Source organism: Ostrinia furnacalis, unplaced genomic scaffold (assembly GCF_004193835.3).
Source record: "Ostrinia furnacalis isolate ACB-3 unplaced genomic scaffold, ASM419383v2 OfSCF3696, whole genome shotgun sequence".
Classification (NCBI taxonomy): domain Eukaryota; kingdom Metazoa; phylum Arthropoda; class Insecta; order Lepidoptera; family Crambidae; genus Ostrinia; species Ostrinia furnacalis.
The window spans coordinates 4,141-20,791 of NW_021133935.1; the positions used below are offsets into that span (position 1 = coordinate 4,141).

The window sequence follows — 16,651 nt, forward strand, 5'->3', positions numbered from 1 at the left end:
TTTTGGTTTATAATCGCCACTTTTGCACTGTTTTAGGCACTAAAGAGTGTTTGTTTGTTATTGATTATTAGCACAGTTTCTGGATTAGGTTTTGATGAATCGATGTGTATAACTTTTATGTTGAAATATTCGCTTTTTACCACTGTTTTGAATAGAAATAGACGGAGCCGTTTAAAGTACGCGCGTTCGTGCGCACTCGCGCGCGCTTACTTGCCATTGAAGGTTGACACTGCTTTTGATATTGGTGATGATGAGGAAAGTGGTGATGATGATGAATAGACGACGTCTTACTACCTATAAGTGAGCCGCATCCTGGCCAGGCAATGTCATCTAGTAATGGTTGAGCAGTCCCTCCCTATTGTGGTGATGGTGATGATGATGATGACGTCATCATATTGGTAACTCACCTTTGAGTAAGTAGTAGCTTTCCAGCCAGGTAATGGAGGAGGGAGGTAAGGTTGAGCAGTACCACTGAAGTAGTATCTATGATGAGCACTCACCTGTGCGTAAGTCGTTTCCCAGCCAAGCGGCTGGCAGCGGCTGCCAAATGAGCAGCAAGCAACGCCCGATGCTGCGCGGACAGCGGCGGCGCGGCCCGAGAGACCGCGGGCCGCGGGTGCGCGGTGCCCGCTCGGGATAAATACTCTTCGGACTCGTGATCATGGTGGTGATGGTCTTTAGTAGGAGTAGGGTGGTGATGATGATGGTGACAATGATGGTGATGACCTAAACTGACTTTGGTGTGAGCCATTTCACATCCAGGCATGTAGAGTTGCTGTTATGATGAAGGTGATGACTGATGATGATGATGATGAAGGGGTGATGATAATGTTAAGGCTGTGTATCCCGTTTCCCAACTAACTTTCACAGGTTGAATACTTACTCCTTTGATAATGGTGATGATATTGATGATGAGTGGTGATGATGATGACTAAACAATGTTGCAATCGCCCATATAGGCAATGAAGCATGAACAGTCCCTATGGTGATGATGATGACGTCATCATCTAGGCGCCTCACCTGTGAGTAAGTCGTTTACCAGCCAGGCAATGAAACCCCTCTAGAAGGGAAGATGAGTAGTACCACTGAAGTAGTATCTATGATGAGCACTCACCTGTGCGTAAGCCTTTTCCTAGTAAAGCAATGAAATCCATCCAGTCAAGGTTGAATTGTCTCCCTATTGTGGTGGTGATGAAGATGATGACGTCATCATCTTCATCATCTTGGTGCCTCACCTGTGCGTAAGTCGTTTCCCAGCCAAGCGGCTGGCGGCGGCTGCCAAATGAGCAGCAAGCAACGTCCGATGCTGCGCGGACAGCGGCGGCGCGGCCCGAGAGACCACGGGCCGCGGGTGCGCGGGGCCCGCCCGGGAGAGGTACTCTTCGGACTCGTGATCATGGTGGTGATGGTCTTTAGTAGGAGTAGGCTGGTGATGATGGTGGTGACAATGATGGTGATGACCTAAAGTGACTTTAAGCCATTTCAAATCCAGACAGGTTGAGTTGCTGTTATGAACTTATGATGATGGTGATGACTGATGATGATGATGATGAAGGGGTGATGATGATGTTAATTAAGGCTGTTTATTTCGTTTCCTAGCTAAGCGGAAGGAGTAAGCTGGTGGGTGATGATAGCGAACGTGGAGTTCCCATAATGATGACGACGATGATGATGATGACTAACTTGTGCCTGAGCCGTTTTCTATCCAAACAGGTCGGGACAATAAAGGTCTCACAATGATGATGATGATGATGAAGGTGGTAATGGTGATGAGGATGATGATAATAACGCTGACAAGTGGTTTCACAACCAGTGAAGACTGAATATTCCTTTGATGTTGGTGATGAAAGTGGTGATGATGATCCTAACTAACACGTGCGTAAGTCGTTTCAGATCCAGATAGGTAGAGAAGTCCTTGACAATTACAATGGTGATGATGATGTTAAGGGTCTTGGTGATGATGATGATAAATGACCTGAGTCAGTCGCTTCGCAGCCACCTTTAACCCAACTAGACACTATGTTGTTGATGATGATGACTCATGATGATGATGATGACTCATGATGATGAAGACGCAAACTTAGCTGTAAGTCGTGTCTCGTCTAGTCGTTAAGGTAATCAAACCAATCCAGTCAACGTTGAGCAGTCCCTATGATGATGATGGGGAAGACTGACCTGTGGGTGAGACGTTTCCCAGCCAAGCGGCTGGCGGCGGCTGCCAAATGAGCAGCAAGCAACGCCCGATGCTGCGCGGACAGCGGCGGCGCGGCCCGAGAGACCACGGGCCGCGGGTGCGCGGTGCCCGCTCGGGAGAGGTACTCTTCGGACTCTTCTGGGGTCCGGGTGGCGATTAGGAAGTTCTTTAGGTCGCCCTGGAGACGGAAAAAAGTATAAATAAGTATTTTACTCCAGTTTTGGAATTATTCCGGTCGAAATACTATTTAATCGTAGACAAAAACTTCTGCATGATGTATTAATACTTATAAGCTCAGTAGTAAACACAACTCTAACACCTAGACTAGTTGTAAACACATCTCATACCCACTCTTAGACTAGATGTAAACAAAACTCACCCACCCAGCACTTACTATAGTCTGGTCTGTGAGCATGTAGAATTTTGTCCAATGACCCCAAGCTACCCATCCTTATCGCTCGCGCGTAATTATGTTGCTGTCGCGCTCGCACACTCACTGCGGGCGCCCGTCGCACAGTCGCGACAGCAATATAATTACGCGCGAGCGATAAGGATGGATAGCTTGGGGTCATTGGACAAAATTCTACGTGCTCACAGACCGGGCTTTAGTTGTAAACACATCTCACCCGCTCCTAGACTAGTTGTAAACACAACTCACCCAGCTCTTGTCAGACTAGTTATAAACACATCTCACCCGCTCCTAGACTACTAATGAACGTAACTCACCTACTCCTAGACTAGTAATAAACACAACTCACCCACTCAGTGTGTTCCAGCAACATATAGTGTGGTTCGGCATCGTTGCATAGGCCGATGAGCCGGACTATGTTCTCGTGGCGGATTCGGCCGAATAAGTCCAGTTGCCGCCGAAACTCGGCCAGTTGTACCTGAGGCAAAAAATACCATCAATTAACTGCGTGAGAGAGTTAAAAAAAATCCATATGGCATTAATAGAATAGGGATGTTTTCTGGGTAATAAAGCAAAAGTTTGAATTAGTCCGTCAGTTAACTTATCAAAAATACACGACGCTATTTCACTTTTTCAAACGAATGAAAATTGACAGAGAGAAAGCGCGCCAAAGTGCAAAAGAAGAGGCCCGTGACGTCAAGGGGTGGTTAAGTGTAGCACGGTGTGACGTCACGCGAAACTTCAACGCACCATAACTTCATAATAACTTGTTAGATTGACAAATAAAAATATACATGTCCAATGTTTTTTGATAATATAATTGACAGATTAAACACTTTTTTTAGAAAAATATCATAAGGGTCTTCTTACCTCGTCCTTAGCTGTCAAAGCCTTCACCAAAACATGAGTCATGATCGGCTCCGCGTTTTCCACCTCTTTCTTGCGAAGCTTCCGCACTTGGTTCACGTCTATCTTCGCTAGTGACACCTCGCCGAATTCTCCACGACCTATGATTTACAATAAGATATAAATTAAAGAAAAAGTCGCCATGACAACAATAATAAGGTGGATTTATACTTGTCTGACGTTTTTTGTAGTGACGCATCAGAACAGAATCGGTTTTATACAATTTATAGCCTGACCAGGAACATAAAAACCCTGGCATAGTGGCGCGTCAATTGCTTTTGATAGTGCAACACTGAGTACAGTCGTACCTGTGTTAAATTAATAGGCTAACTTTATGTATTCAGGATTACGGGCTAATTTGATATTTTCATAAATTAACGAAAAAAGATTATATAAAAGGTAACCTGCTTTAAATAAATTAAATGAAACCATCAATCGAGCTAGTAGGATTTATTTTATTTTTCATCAATAATCAAATTCAGAACTTGAATATTCAACTACAATGTCTGCTCATGAGCACTTCAAACTCAGTACTTCTTTCCCAATTCCATAAAATTCAACACTTACAAAGTGACAAAAAACTTAAAAATAGCTAGCTGAAACAAACCACAGCTAATTTTCATAGTGGACTGTACTATACGATAAACATGTCAGTCAATTTGACAACCTTTATCGGAAACATTATTCAATGAAAATATTGTCCGAACCCTTAGTATTTCTCTTCAACAAATACTTTAACACACTGTGAACCACTTTTCTTTCACGACTATAAAAAGTTTTTAGCAAATTAATTCACAAAATCAATTGCACACATTTAAAATAAAGTTTGTTTACACCTTGACAGCAATAGACTGAAATGCAAGGTGACATGTCAATGAAGTTTTCAGTTACTGTTGCCATTAAAAGAAATTAGTACCATTAGTTTTCCGCAACATGGCGAGGGTTTTTATGTTCCTGGTCAGGCTATAGTATAGTAACTTTTAGGCAGAGTTGCACCACTTAACTTTGACCGAGTATAAAGATCAACGGTGTTTTTGTATACAGTTTGACAGATTTTTGACGTTTGTTAAAGTTAAAGTAAGTTAGTGCAACTCAGCCTCAAACTAGTGTTGTGTCGTGTCGTGATGGCTTCTGACATTGCCACACAAAATGTATAACTATAAAACCGATTATGTTCTGATGCGTCACGACACATGTCAGACAAATATAAATCCACCTTTAAAAGCTCAAGTCAGTTAAAAATATGACTTCCCATACACGTTTTGCAAATATTTTTGGAACAGTTTTAGCTAAGTTAAGGCACATAATGGACTAAAGTTCCTTTGATGAGTACAACGTATAGCAACAGAACTTGAAAACTTTCCACAAAGTTCATTTATGTATAAATATTTTTACAAATATTTGCCAATAGCCTCTTATGTTTGTAACCGGTATTTGAGCTAGGTTTTTAAAATATTACTTTTTTCAATTACTTGTAATTAAACAAGATTTTTTGATAATCTATACTAATATTATAAAGCTGAAGAGTTTGTTTGTTTGTTTACTTGAACGCGCTAATCTCAGAAACTACTGGTCCGATTTGAAAAATTCTTTCAGAGTCAGAAAGCCGAGGAAGGCTATAGGCTATATACCATCACGCTATGAGTGTAGTTGCAGAGCAAAAATGAAAAAAGCAAAAATGTTTACACGCGTACGAATTCGCAGGCACAGCTATAATTAATAATTTTAAAAATGTCACTTACCAAGCGTCACTAGTTCGGTCAGCAAGCCCCTCGGGACAGTAAGATGGTCGTACTGTCCCGACTTCTTTGAAGCGCGGGACACCCCCGACACTTCTGAGTTGTCCGCACCTTTAACAAATAAGATATGAGGTTCATAGGAAATACATTATTTTCTTCTATAAACACAAATTGGAATATCAATTTATTGAGGTTTCGATGTTTATTATAAACTTTATTTGGACCGGTGAAACTTCAATTTAGCCTAAAAACCGTGTTAATATTTAAAAAAATCAATAAATTGTCAGTTGATTCATAGGTGCGCTTAACCAGAGTAAATACAAATGAGTAGGTCATCTTCATAGAAACGCACCGAGCGCGGTTTGTATGTGAGCGCGCCAATACGTATACTGTCCGAAAATTTTATGTTTGCAGCTTCCATACATATTTTTCGGATACTTCCAGTTTATTCTGTAACCTATCATTGGTACCGTTTGAAAGAGCTCGTGAAGCACTTTCAGGATCAGTAACCAGTTTTTGGATATCTTGTATAGTTTAGAAATAATCGAGTGAGATCACTTATCGTTTCCACCCTGTATAACTTACCGCTATCCCTATCGTGGGGTAGCAGCCGGCCGTTCTGCACGGGAGCGCCGTTGCCAATCTTCTGTTTGTCTTCTTCTTCTTCTACCAACTTCTCTCTGCCTTCTGCCATCTCTAATTCTTCTTTTTCGCCTGAGAAGAATGTTTTTTTTTTATTATTACGTTCACTTTATTATAATATAACATACTGGCCGCTTAGTCTAGTGACCCGCGGATCGTAATCGGATGCCAAAGGTAGCGTATTCGATCCCTGTTAAACCATATTATTTGTAGCTGAGCGTGACGTTACATTACTTATGAACATGTATGAAAATACGCTCATTACGCGCGAGCGATAAGGATGGGTAGCTTGGGGTCTTTGGACGAAATTCTACGTGCTCAGCGACCGTATTTTAGCAGCATATACGCGGCCGCCACCGATATGGAGACACCTACATACAAGCAGTGACGTCATAACACTCATCTGACCTCTCTGTCGCCTCTGCAGCCGTCTCCTTCTGCAGTAGAACATCAGCGCCAAGACTAGCAGCATATACGCGGCTGCTACTGATATGGAGACACCTACAAGCAGTGACGTCATAACACTCATCTGACCTCTCTGTCGCCTCTGCAGCCGTCTCCTTCTGCAGTAGAACATCAAAGCCAGGACTAGCAGCATATACGCGGCTGCTACTGATATGGAGACCACCACTGCTTTGCCGCCTACCCCAGTGGATTCCGCTGGTGGTAGTTCGCCTTCTGAAATTATATTTTAGCGTTTATTATACTGAATACCTCTCGAACCGTGTGAAAATATCAATTATACTGAAAAAGGCTCAAGGTGACCAATCAGAAATGAGGAGATCCGTATTAGAACAAAAGTAACGACATAACCTATAGAATTGCCAAAATTAAGTGGCAGTGGGCGACACATAGCTCGCAGAACTGATGGCCATTGGGTCAGAAAACCACGTGACCACGTCACCACTCAAGAACTTTTCTGGAAAAGGTAGTTTTCAACTGGTAAAAGTAGTTTATGCAGGTCTTCCGCTCATTTTTCGTGCAATAAACAATTACTAATTGGACCGAGGATCTGGCGAAGGTCGCGGGAAGGTGTTAGTGTGTTGGCAACGGGCAATCTGGAAATCATTGGGGAGGAGGCCTACGTTCAGTTCCTGTGTTTTTTTATTCAGAAAAACTAAAAAGGTTGGCATTTGACCGCAATCACACCTGATGTTAAGTGAGATGCAGTGTAGAATGGTAAATAAATACTACTACTATAGTCTGGTCCGGGAGCACGTAGAATTTTGTCCAATGACCCCAAGCTACCCATCCTTATCCGCGACTGTGCGACGGGCGCCCGCAGTGAGTGTGCGAGCGCGACAGCAACATAATTACGTGCGAGCGGATGGGTAGCTTGGGGTCATTGGACAAAATTCTACGTGCTCCCGGACCAGACTATAGCCTATTCATTCTCATTTGTAACATGAAGAGGCCTCGATCATCGTGTTCGGAAAAGAGTAGAACGCCGAAAATTCCAGTCACTGGCTGTTCGCATAATAAAAGAGTGAAATTAAATGATGACGAATGACATTGGAGGAGGCCTATGTTTAACAGTGGACGTCCTATGGCTGAAATGATGATGATGATGATGAACTTACCAGGGTGAACAGTCAGCACCAATTCATTCCTGGCCAAGCCGGCTGCGTTGCCCGCTATACAGCCGTACCGGTCCGAATCACGCTCCGTCGCGTTCTTTATGAGTAGGGTCCCGTTGTTTAGGAGAAGCACCCTGTAACATATTTATAGGTTTATGCCCGTTTTCACCATCAATCCCTATTTTTAAGTGACACCTATGAAAACAAAATTCCTGGTGAAAACGGGCATGAGCCTTTTGAAGTAGGTTCGTGATTTTTTTATGGTTTTTAACCTGAAAAGGTAAAGACAATGGAATAAGCGGTATTGGACGTAATCGAAGAGCTTCGAATCTCAAACACGTCATTTATTGTACAGATGACAACGTTATATCGTTGCAATAGGGGCGATTTTGTAACAAAAATGTATAGTTGGATATGCTGTCGTATAATTTAAAGTATTTTTTTTACCTTGCAGTGGAAGCATTTACTCCGCCCTCAACATCGACGCCTTCTTCTGAAAAAGATGTAGAATTCTATTATTAAAAAACATACAAATATTGCATCATAATGATATACGAGACATGCATTTACGCTTGTGTGAAACACGCATCTAAGCTTATTTGAGATACGCGTCTACGCTCACGCGACACACGCATCTACGCTCGTGTGAGATACGCATCATCGCACGTCGAGACACGCATCTACCTACCTACGCTAGTGCGAGACACGCACCTACAAAAAATCTTTTTATTTTTGCAAGTAGGCTTTTAGAAAGCACTTTAACACGTTTCAGTATTAATCCTACCACTGCTTCAGGACAATAAACGGGCCAGTGTGTTAAGAAGAAGCGAATAAACTAAGTACCTAATATTGTCAGTCTCTTTTTCAAGGGTATTTTCTCTTCGCTCGTTGAGACACGTATCTACGCTCGTGCGAGCCACTTATCTACGCTCGTACGAGTCACGCATCTACGCTTGTACGTATGAGACACATAAACACTGACATGAAATAGGGGTTTATAAAATGTGATCAACTGCGACTGCGTTTCTTCTGCCACTTCTCCTCAGCACCAGCCCATATGTTGTCGCGAAGTGGTGGCAGGGCAAGCTATATTTGGGACGTGTATAAGCGCCCAGTAGGCCTAGGATGCGCGCCGCGATAAGCTTTTATCGCGCCATTTTATCGATTTTACGCGACACTGTCGTCTAAAATAATCGATAGGATTTAGTCACGGCGCGCATCTTAGCCCGGCTGAAAAGGGAAAGGGCCTAAAGTAAGTTGCGTGTGCGTGTGTGTGTGTGTGTGCTTGTGTATGTATGTGTGTGTGTGTGTGTGTTCGTGCCAGCGCGCGCGCGTGTGTGTGTGTGTATGAGTTAGTATGCTGACGATAGTATTGAATAAATGATTTAATTTGAGACTCACGTTGTAACTTCAGCATGGTCCGGTTTCTGTCCCACTGGGTGGTGGGATGCGGGTCTCCTGTGGCTCTACAGTTCAGTACCACTGTGTCCCCAACGGACACGTGCGTTTGCTGGCCGGACGCGGGTTCGATTACTCGTGGTGACACTGTGGGGAAAAGGTTTATTTTTATAACTGTAAACGTAATGTGTTTATTATGGCTGTTAGATAGCCATATGGCCACAGCTGGACAAAAGGCTACTCTAAAGATTTCCATAACGACCCTGCATCCTGACGCTTCTCCCAAGAAGGTCCTAACCATCATCAGAAGTCCTACCTGGGAGGCCTGTCTACACGACCTTTTGGTCCGTGGTCGCCACTTATCAACTTTTTGACACGTTGCTTTAGATCTCCTATGGCTCTTAACTTCTGAGCGTTCGTCGCCTGTGAACGTGCCAGAATCTGGAAGTCTGGAATAACAACTTGCTTGCTGTTTCAAATCTGTATTGTTATTCAATTGTCAACTTTGTGTGGTGTGCAATAAAGAGTACTATTACTCACCAACAATATCCAGAGTGATGTCGGCTGCTATGGAATGGTCTCCATCGACAGCCTTCACGTGTACATCCCAACGTGACGTCACCACCATTAGAGTCCCTCGAAGATCCGTCACACCCACTGGGAGGGTTCTCAATTATTTTTACATAGGCTTCAATTTTTAGATTGACCGGTTGGTAGCGGCCTGCATCTAGCGCCTTCCCGCTACCTTTATGAGGTCGTCTGTCCACCTTGTGCCTATCTCTAACTCACCAACAATATCCAGAGTGATGTCAGCCGCTATGGAATGGTCCCCATCCACAGCCTTGCAGGTGTACTTCCCAGCATGGCGTCTGGAGGCGTCCACTACCACTAGGGTCCCGTTGGATGACGATATACCCTCTGGGAGAGGGTCGTCTTCGTTCTGTAAATTAAAGAGGCGAAATGTTAGTGATAATCACAATCGTTCCCATTATTTACATAAGGTTACTTCAGGGTTTAAGGCTTTATCAAACAAGGATGCGTGGTCAGTTCAGTCTGCATTATTTTGACTATATACTTTTACAAATTTGGTTGCTTTGGTGAGAGAACTCACCACTTCTGGTTGAAATACAACTAAGGGCATTTTCTAGCAGCTCATTTCTAGGTTCAGATTACTTATCAAGAGCAAGCACTATTTTTTTTTTATTACTTAATGGTAATTTTTGTAAATCGCACAGCACTCCAAGGTTCAGACTATCTGTTATTCCACGTTCTGTCCCGTTACTCCTTTAGCTACCTAAACTAATTACGCTTGTGTTAGTGTGGAGTTAGTTCACCACTTCATCGTCCAGCGGTCTACCTGCCCTGGTCAGCAATCCGATACTGACACCGTTTGGCTATGGTCACTATTGGTCAACTGTTTGAACCAAGTGTAAAGTCCGGTCGCCGAGCAGATAGAATTTCGTCCAATGAACCCAAGCTACCCATCCTTATCGCTCGCGCGTAATTATATTGCTGTCGCGACTGTGCGACGGGCGCCCGCAGTGAGTGTGCGAGCGACGAAATTCTATGTGCTCGGCGACCGGTCTTTAGTTGAAACTTACCAAATACCATTGCACAGTGGGTGCCACTCCACCAGCGACCTTGCAGTGGATCTTGCCTGAACTGTTCAGCTCCAGTTTCTTGCTGTACGGCTCTGGCTCGAAACGGAGTTTGCCGTCTGTTGGGGAAACCAATTTGGACTTTAATGACACCCTATGTAGAGTTAGCTACAGAAACTTTTGTTTAAATAAATTGAATTCATCATAATCAGGTCATTTAGTCTCTGCACAAAGCGGAGTTTACCATCTATCATTAGGGGAAACAATTGGATCTTAATGACACCTAAGTCTGGAGACAAATAAACTGTTTTGATAAGTTAAGTCATTATCATAGTCATAGTCGCCATTGCAGGAAGACGACTCTCTCTACTTTATCAGAGGCACTCGATTGAAATTTTTGGTACGGACGGAGCGAACGCGGGGAGGTGTCCGGGTGAGTGCGAGGGAGAGTCGCATTCCATCGAGGTGCGCAGTTATCATATATAACATAAGCCTCCTCAATCGGCGGCGTGGGGAGTGTAGACCAAATCCTCATTTGTCTTTTGGTGAAATTGGAGAGGTCCGTGTTCCTACACGAAGTGGAGACTCAGGAGTTGCAGCGATGGGTACGAGAAGTGAGAAAAGTCACGCCCGACATACGGGAAAATAATCAATCTGTATAGACTTGTATTTATAAACAAGTACTATTAAATCGTTTTTATTTCTTAGCGAATAGAGTCGCTTCTCAAACTAAATTTTAAATAAACAACTTGAAAAAGTCGAACTGCTTAAGGCGGGACTCGAACCCACGACCTTCCGCTTGCCGGGTGACTGCTCTTCCAACTGTACTATTCAATTTATACGTAACCTTTGCGCCAAATTACAACAACACAACACATCAAGACATATTTCGCACTTTATTACCAGAACACTGCGCACTAAAATAATCTGCGTAGTGCGGTGCAGTAGTAGCTATAACGTTAACGGTTGTCGTAAACCCTTTATTCAGGATCAAAGGACTTCGCCACTAGTGCGGACAGTCCGCCATTAAGTGGCAGGGTTGCCACTTCGCATAACTGTTAAAATTGGTATAAATATCCTACTAATAGTTTGAATGTCTTTTTTTATATTACAGAAGGCAAACGAGCAGACGGATCACCTGATGGTAAGTGATGTCTAGATGTTTGTTACTCTTTAACGCAAAACTACTGAACGGATTTTGATGAAACTTTACAGTATTATTGTTTGTAACCCATAATAACATATAGACTATAATTTATGACGATCTGTGACAAACTAAATTTCACGCGAGTGAAACCGCGGGCAAAAGCTATACAAAATAAAACTTTAAATATGATGCGAGATTCTAAGGAACAAAATACACATAAGAACAAAATTCCAGAAATGGTGGACCAATTGGTAACTTTTTCATAATCCGAAAATGGTGTTTACAAGATGTCTGTAAGTTTATTATGAATCTTGAAAAAGGTTCCCGGGTGTATTTCAAATTCATAAAAAGCTGACATCCTTTTTTATAGCAGAATTGGATTCTCTATTCCAGTAAGCAAGAAAAAGATTATGACAATGAATTGGTGCATGTTACACTTTCACGCAAAAAAGAAACAAAATATACTGACCGGTAAGCGGTAACCCTATGTAAAAAAAACTGTTTTGTTTTAAACTCACCATTGGCAGCACGATGTCTTCTTCCTTTATGAGATCTGATCCTATGTGCAGAGTGGTGGGTCTCTGAAAATAAAAAAAAACAGTTCTAAAATACCTTTGCATGAATAAAAAAGAAGTTAAAAAAATAACTAATGTCAAATTCAAAATTCAAACCACGTTCGGAAAAAGAACAAAGGCGTTCAGTTGAAATGATTAAAAAACAAACAATCGCGGCAATGATGTAGACATTCCGTCTGTTTATATTGAAAATAGAACGCGTGTAGCGCCCTCGCTAAGGACATCCGGCTGTATGCTTTTATTCGTTGCGGTTAGAAGTGTTAAAAAAAAGAAAATGTAGACCACAGTGGGTCTAGACAAAGTGCAAATTATAGTCGCAAACCAGTCGAAAAGTGGTCGAAAAGCCCCTTTTTTGTATGGAGTTTTGACGGATTCGATTTTCGATTCGATCAAAAAGTGCGTTTTGTCTAGGGGGGCAGATAACCAATCGAATTATTTGAAATTGGAAAGCTTTTGCACTGGAAAGTCGAACCTTAACCTCGAACTCCTCCTATGTTATTCTGATTAATCTCGTCGCGGGTCCAATGACAGTTTAATAACTTTCCCCCGGCACAAACTTGACCTTCACTGGTTGGGTTTTTATTGGAGGTCAAGCTGTATATCCTGGCTACACAGGAGTTGCAGCGCGGTGGGAACGAAAAGTGGGAATATTAGTACCTTAGCTACTTTTTGGCGATTTTTTAAATTGTATTCTTCCTTTAAAAGCTTTCAAATATTCACTGTTATGCTTGACTAACATTGCGATATAAACATGGAAGTAGTATTAAACTTGAAAAAAGTTATACAACGGTGTATTTTTCGCGACAAGTTCCAACAGTTACAAACTCGGAGGCATGCTCAGAACTTTAAGAACTTACGAAAGCCTTTTTTTCAGCTGTCGCTTACATTCTGTAGGTACAGGCGGCTATTTTCAGGGCACTTTACTCGTTCCAAATATAGTAGATACTTCGATCGAACATTAAATTAATGGAATTTGAAGGAAAAAAATTAATTCCAACTCGGAGGCATGCTCAGAACTTTAAGAACTTACGAAAGCCTTTTTTTCAACTGTCGCTTACATTCTGTGCAGGCGGCTATTTTCAGGGCACTTTACTCGTTCCAAATATAGTTCTTCGATCGTAACATAAAATTAACGGAATTTGAAGGATTTTTTTTAGTATTACCGACGAATAGAATCTGTCTTTCAAACATCGCGTAAGTAAGTTCTGGATCGATTTGTAAAATTCTTTCACCATTACAATCCTACATTAATACTCATAAAAATAGGCGGTACGAAGTACGCCGGGTCATTCTTATACTTCCAATCACTTTATCAAGCTATCCCATTCACCCAGGCTACTGAACCCCATCGTAGCAAACCAGTTTGCGTAAACATAAACATAAACACGCGTTTACGGCGTCGGCACATCAAACGGTTATTCTTAGCGATGCTGCGACCAAAGCACAGGATATACAATGGACAAAGCAGAATAACGACAAATTCAAAATTAGAATACTGGTGCGGGACAAAAGACGAACGCGGTATATATTCAAAATTAGAAAGGAATAAAAATTATCTTCATTTGAAATTAGAATTGATGAATCGTCATTTGTTTTTTTTTTATACTTAATCACTAAGAAACACGACCCTTTTGTTATTTTGGAGAAAAGTCCTGAAAGAAAGTATTTGTTTCACAAAAAATAAATGAGTACAGAAACAGAAACCAAAATGTAAGTTAAAAAACTTCTTTGCCAAAAGGGATACAATTTTTTGTCAAAACGCGCCCGCTTTACATCAATTAAAAGAAATTTGAAACCGTGTGCCATGTCTTAAGACTGATTTTTAGCAAGTGCCTTAGCGTGTCTATTTTATTTTATTGTTCAAAGAATAATATAGAAAAAATACTCTTTCTTTCTCCACTGTTTTCTCTCCAGCATCATAGACCTCTACTTTTTAAAACATAAATCAAATGTGTCCAATTTCCATCACAACTGGCAAACACCCCACCCAATCTAAATACGTCAGGGCCTGGTAGTTGTCGGTCGGCGTCGAACCCGCGACTCCCGATCAATTAACACCTGCCCATTACTGGCACTACAGTACACTAATATTTGGGAGTGCATCCCTGTTGGATAGAGTACCAATCTGCCTTAAAACATGTATAGGTACCTATTCTGCTTCAGTAGTCCCTGAGAATTTTGTAATTAAAGTTATAAAAGTCATAGTCATAAATGTTTATTGCATCATGTTTGGTACATTTCGATCATAAAGTAGGTTTGTTTTAAGGTCTTAAAAAGCGCTCTTACATGTCCCAGTCCAGTGTACAATTTTAACCCTACCACTGTTATGAGATAATAAAACGGGTTTCCACTATAGCGGACAGAAAAGGTGTGTTTCATTTCATTCATTTCGAACCATGATCAGAGGTGGAATTGTGTAAAGCAATCGTAATCATTTGACAGTTCATAACGTACGATTATTCTGTCAAACGCTTTGTTTAACTGACTTTCGCGTACGTTATAAACTGTCAAATGGTTACGATTGCTTTACTCTGATTTTGGTTGTTTCCACATCACCTCTCCTTTTCGTTTTGGTGGAAACCAGGCCTAAGGCACCCTAAGGTGGGCAGTGCAGTGCTGAAATGCTGTTGCAATAAAAAAACCAGACATTGAATGTTCCTAGTATCGTCTTGCAATCAAAGAAAACCGTGGATAAAAACAACTCTATCCCCTTTACCAAATGCAACCTTTTTCATTGCACGTAGCTACAGTTGCTATACACGCCAAAAAAGAAATACAGATACAGCTCCAAATTCAAAATCTGTTCGGAAATCGTTTAAAAAATACGACACCCCAGCGCCGCGGCGCGCAATCGAACTAAATCGTAATGGCGGCGTCGCCATGGCAACGCTCGTAAAATTTTATGATCCGCGCCCTCGACGTTTGAAAAGCCACTTTGCGCGGGCTGCCGGCAGCGAGATTAGGGATTCCGTGCTCAACTACATTTGTAATCGGATAGTCTTTAGTGGATTCTGGAACTAGATCTAGCACTCGAGGTTGGAGCTAAAAAATTCCATTGCTTATAAAATGAAAGAACCTCCAATTCCTACCGTACGCGATTTATCCTATGAATGATTGGACTAAGGGCTGATTTTTCAACTGTCTGTCGGATATCTTTTAACTGAAGAGTAAAATTGACATTTTGACTTGTTTCCCATACTGAAACTGTCAATGTATATAATAATGTAATGAAATGTCGATGTATAACTTTACTGCATATCTGAATTGTACAATTGTTTGTTATCCTAAATAAAATAAAATAAAATAAATGTGCCAAACTGTTCAGTTAAGAGTTATCCGGCGATTGAAAAACTGCTTTTAATATACCAGTGAATCAATTCAAGCTGATTTTTCAACTGTCTGTCGGATATCTTTTAACTGAAGATTAAAATAAACATTTTGTCTTTACTGAAACTGTCAATATGCTTAATCTCTTCAGTTAAAAGTTATTCAGCGGTTGAAAAACCGCCCTTTAAGTACCAGTGAATCAATTCATCGATAGTGTCTTTCCTTCATCATTGTTGGGCATTTTCCAGACTGCCATATAAGGGTTATTCTCTTCCTCATTATAATTATAATCCTCATAATCTCCTGTGTCCCTATCTGCATCGGGTAGATACTCATTATGCTATAAACGTTAACAGGTTAACCTGCACTAAAATGTCTAGTTATCATCGAAAGCTTTTGAACTTTACGTCTTACTAATCACCTAATAACGTAATAATAAGGCACAAAATAAATTGAAGTAATAATTGAAGACAATTTGTGGATGGTGAAGGTGATGGTGACTCATGAGAAACCCAGGGATGCATAATGCATAACAACTGTAATATAGACACAAATCAAATCTTTTATTCAGTACTTAGGCCCTCTCCAGGAACCTTATACACGTCCCAAATATAGCTTGCTCTACCACCACTTTGGGACAACATATGGGCTGGCTGGTGATGATAAGAGGTAAGCAAAAGTAACCAATTCTTTTTTGTTAAATAATACATCACAATATTAACATTAATTAAAAAATTCACGCCTGTCCAAATAAACTCGGCTGGAACCTCAAAACTTAATTACTCGACTGCACTTTGTTATATAATTAAACCCACCCCCAACCCCATAAACTACCCCCTAAAAGTCGTAAACTGTCAGGCTTTGAGCCCTTGAATGTACTAGTGTTGTTCCGATTGCTGCAATGCCCGAATATCGATAAATTCTTTAATGTCCGTTCCATTACCTGTGTAATTAAAATAAATAAATAAATTAGCAAAACTATCATAAAATATTGGTGACATTCGAAAAATAAAATGAACATTGATATTGACGATGCATAGGACACTATTAACCGGATCTGAACATAGGCCTCTTCGGCAAATCATTGTGGGACACAGGCCGTGTTCAGCAGTGGATGTCCTATATGGCGGAATTAAAGA

The 16,651-nt window shown here is 41.3% G+C and overlaps 1 protein-coding gene across 1 annotated transcript; it reads right to left on the bottom strand.

The window, feature by feature from the left end:
- Positions 1 to 1,231: 1,231 nt before the first annotated feature.
- LOC114358112 (tyrosine-protein kinase-like otk) lies at positions 1,232 to 12,191 on the bottom strand (the record flags this gene model as incomplete). The annotated part of the gene is made up of 14 exons (XM_028311991.1): positions 1,232 to 1,426; positions 1,736 to 1,790; positions 2,176 to 2,372; positions 2,953 to 3,081; positions 3,474 to 3,610; positions 5,252 to 5,359; positions 5,834 to 5,962; positions 6,299 to 6,568; positions 7,471 to 7,601; positions 7,915 to 7,960; positions 8,869 to 9,012; positions 9,655 to 9,805; positions 10,467 to 10,582; positions 12,129 to 12,191. Coding segments are annotated over 14 exons (1,871 nt in total), but the record flags the coding sequence as incomplete, so codon positions are not given.
- Between the last annotated feature and the right edge of the window lie 4,460 nt (positions 12,192 to 16,651).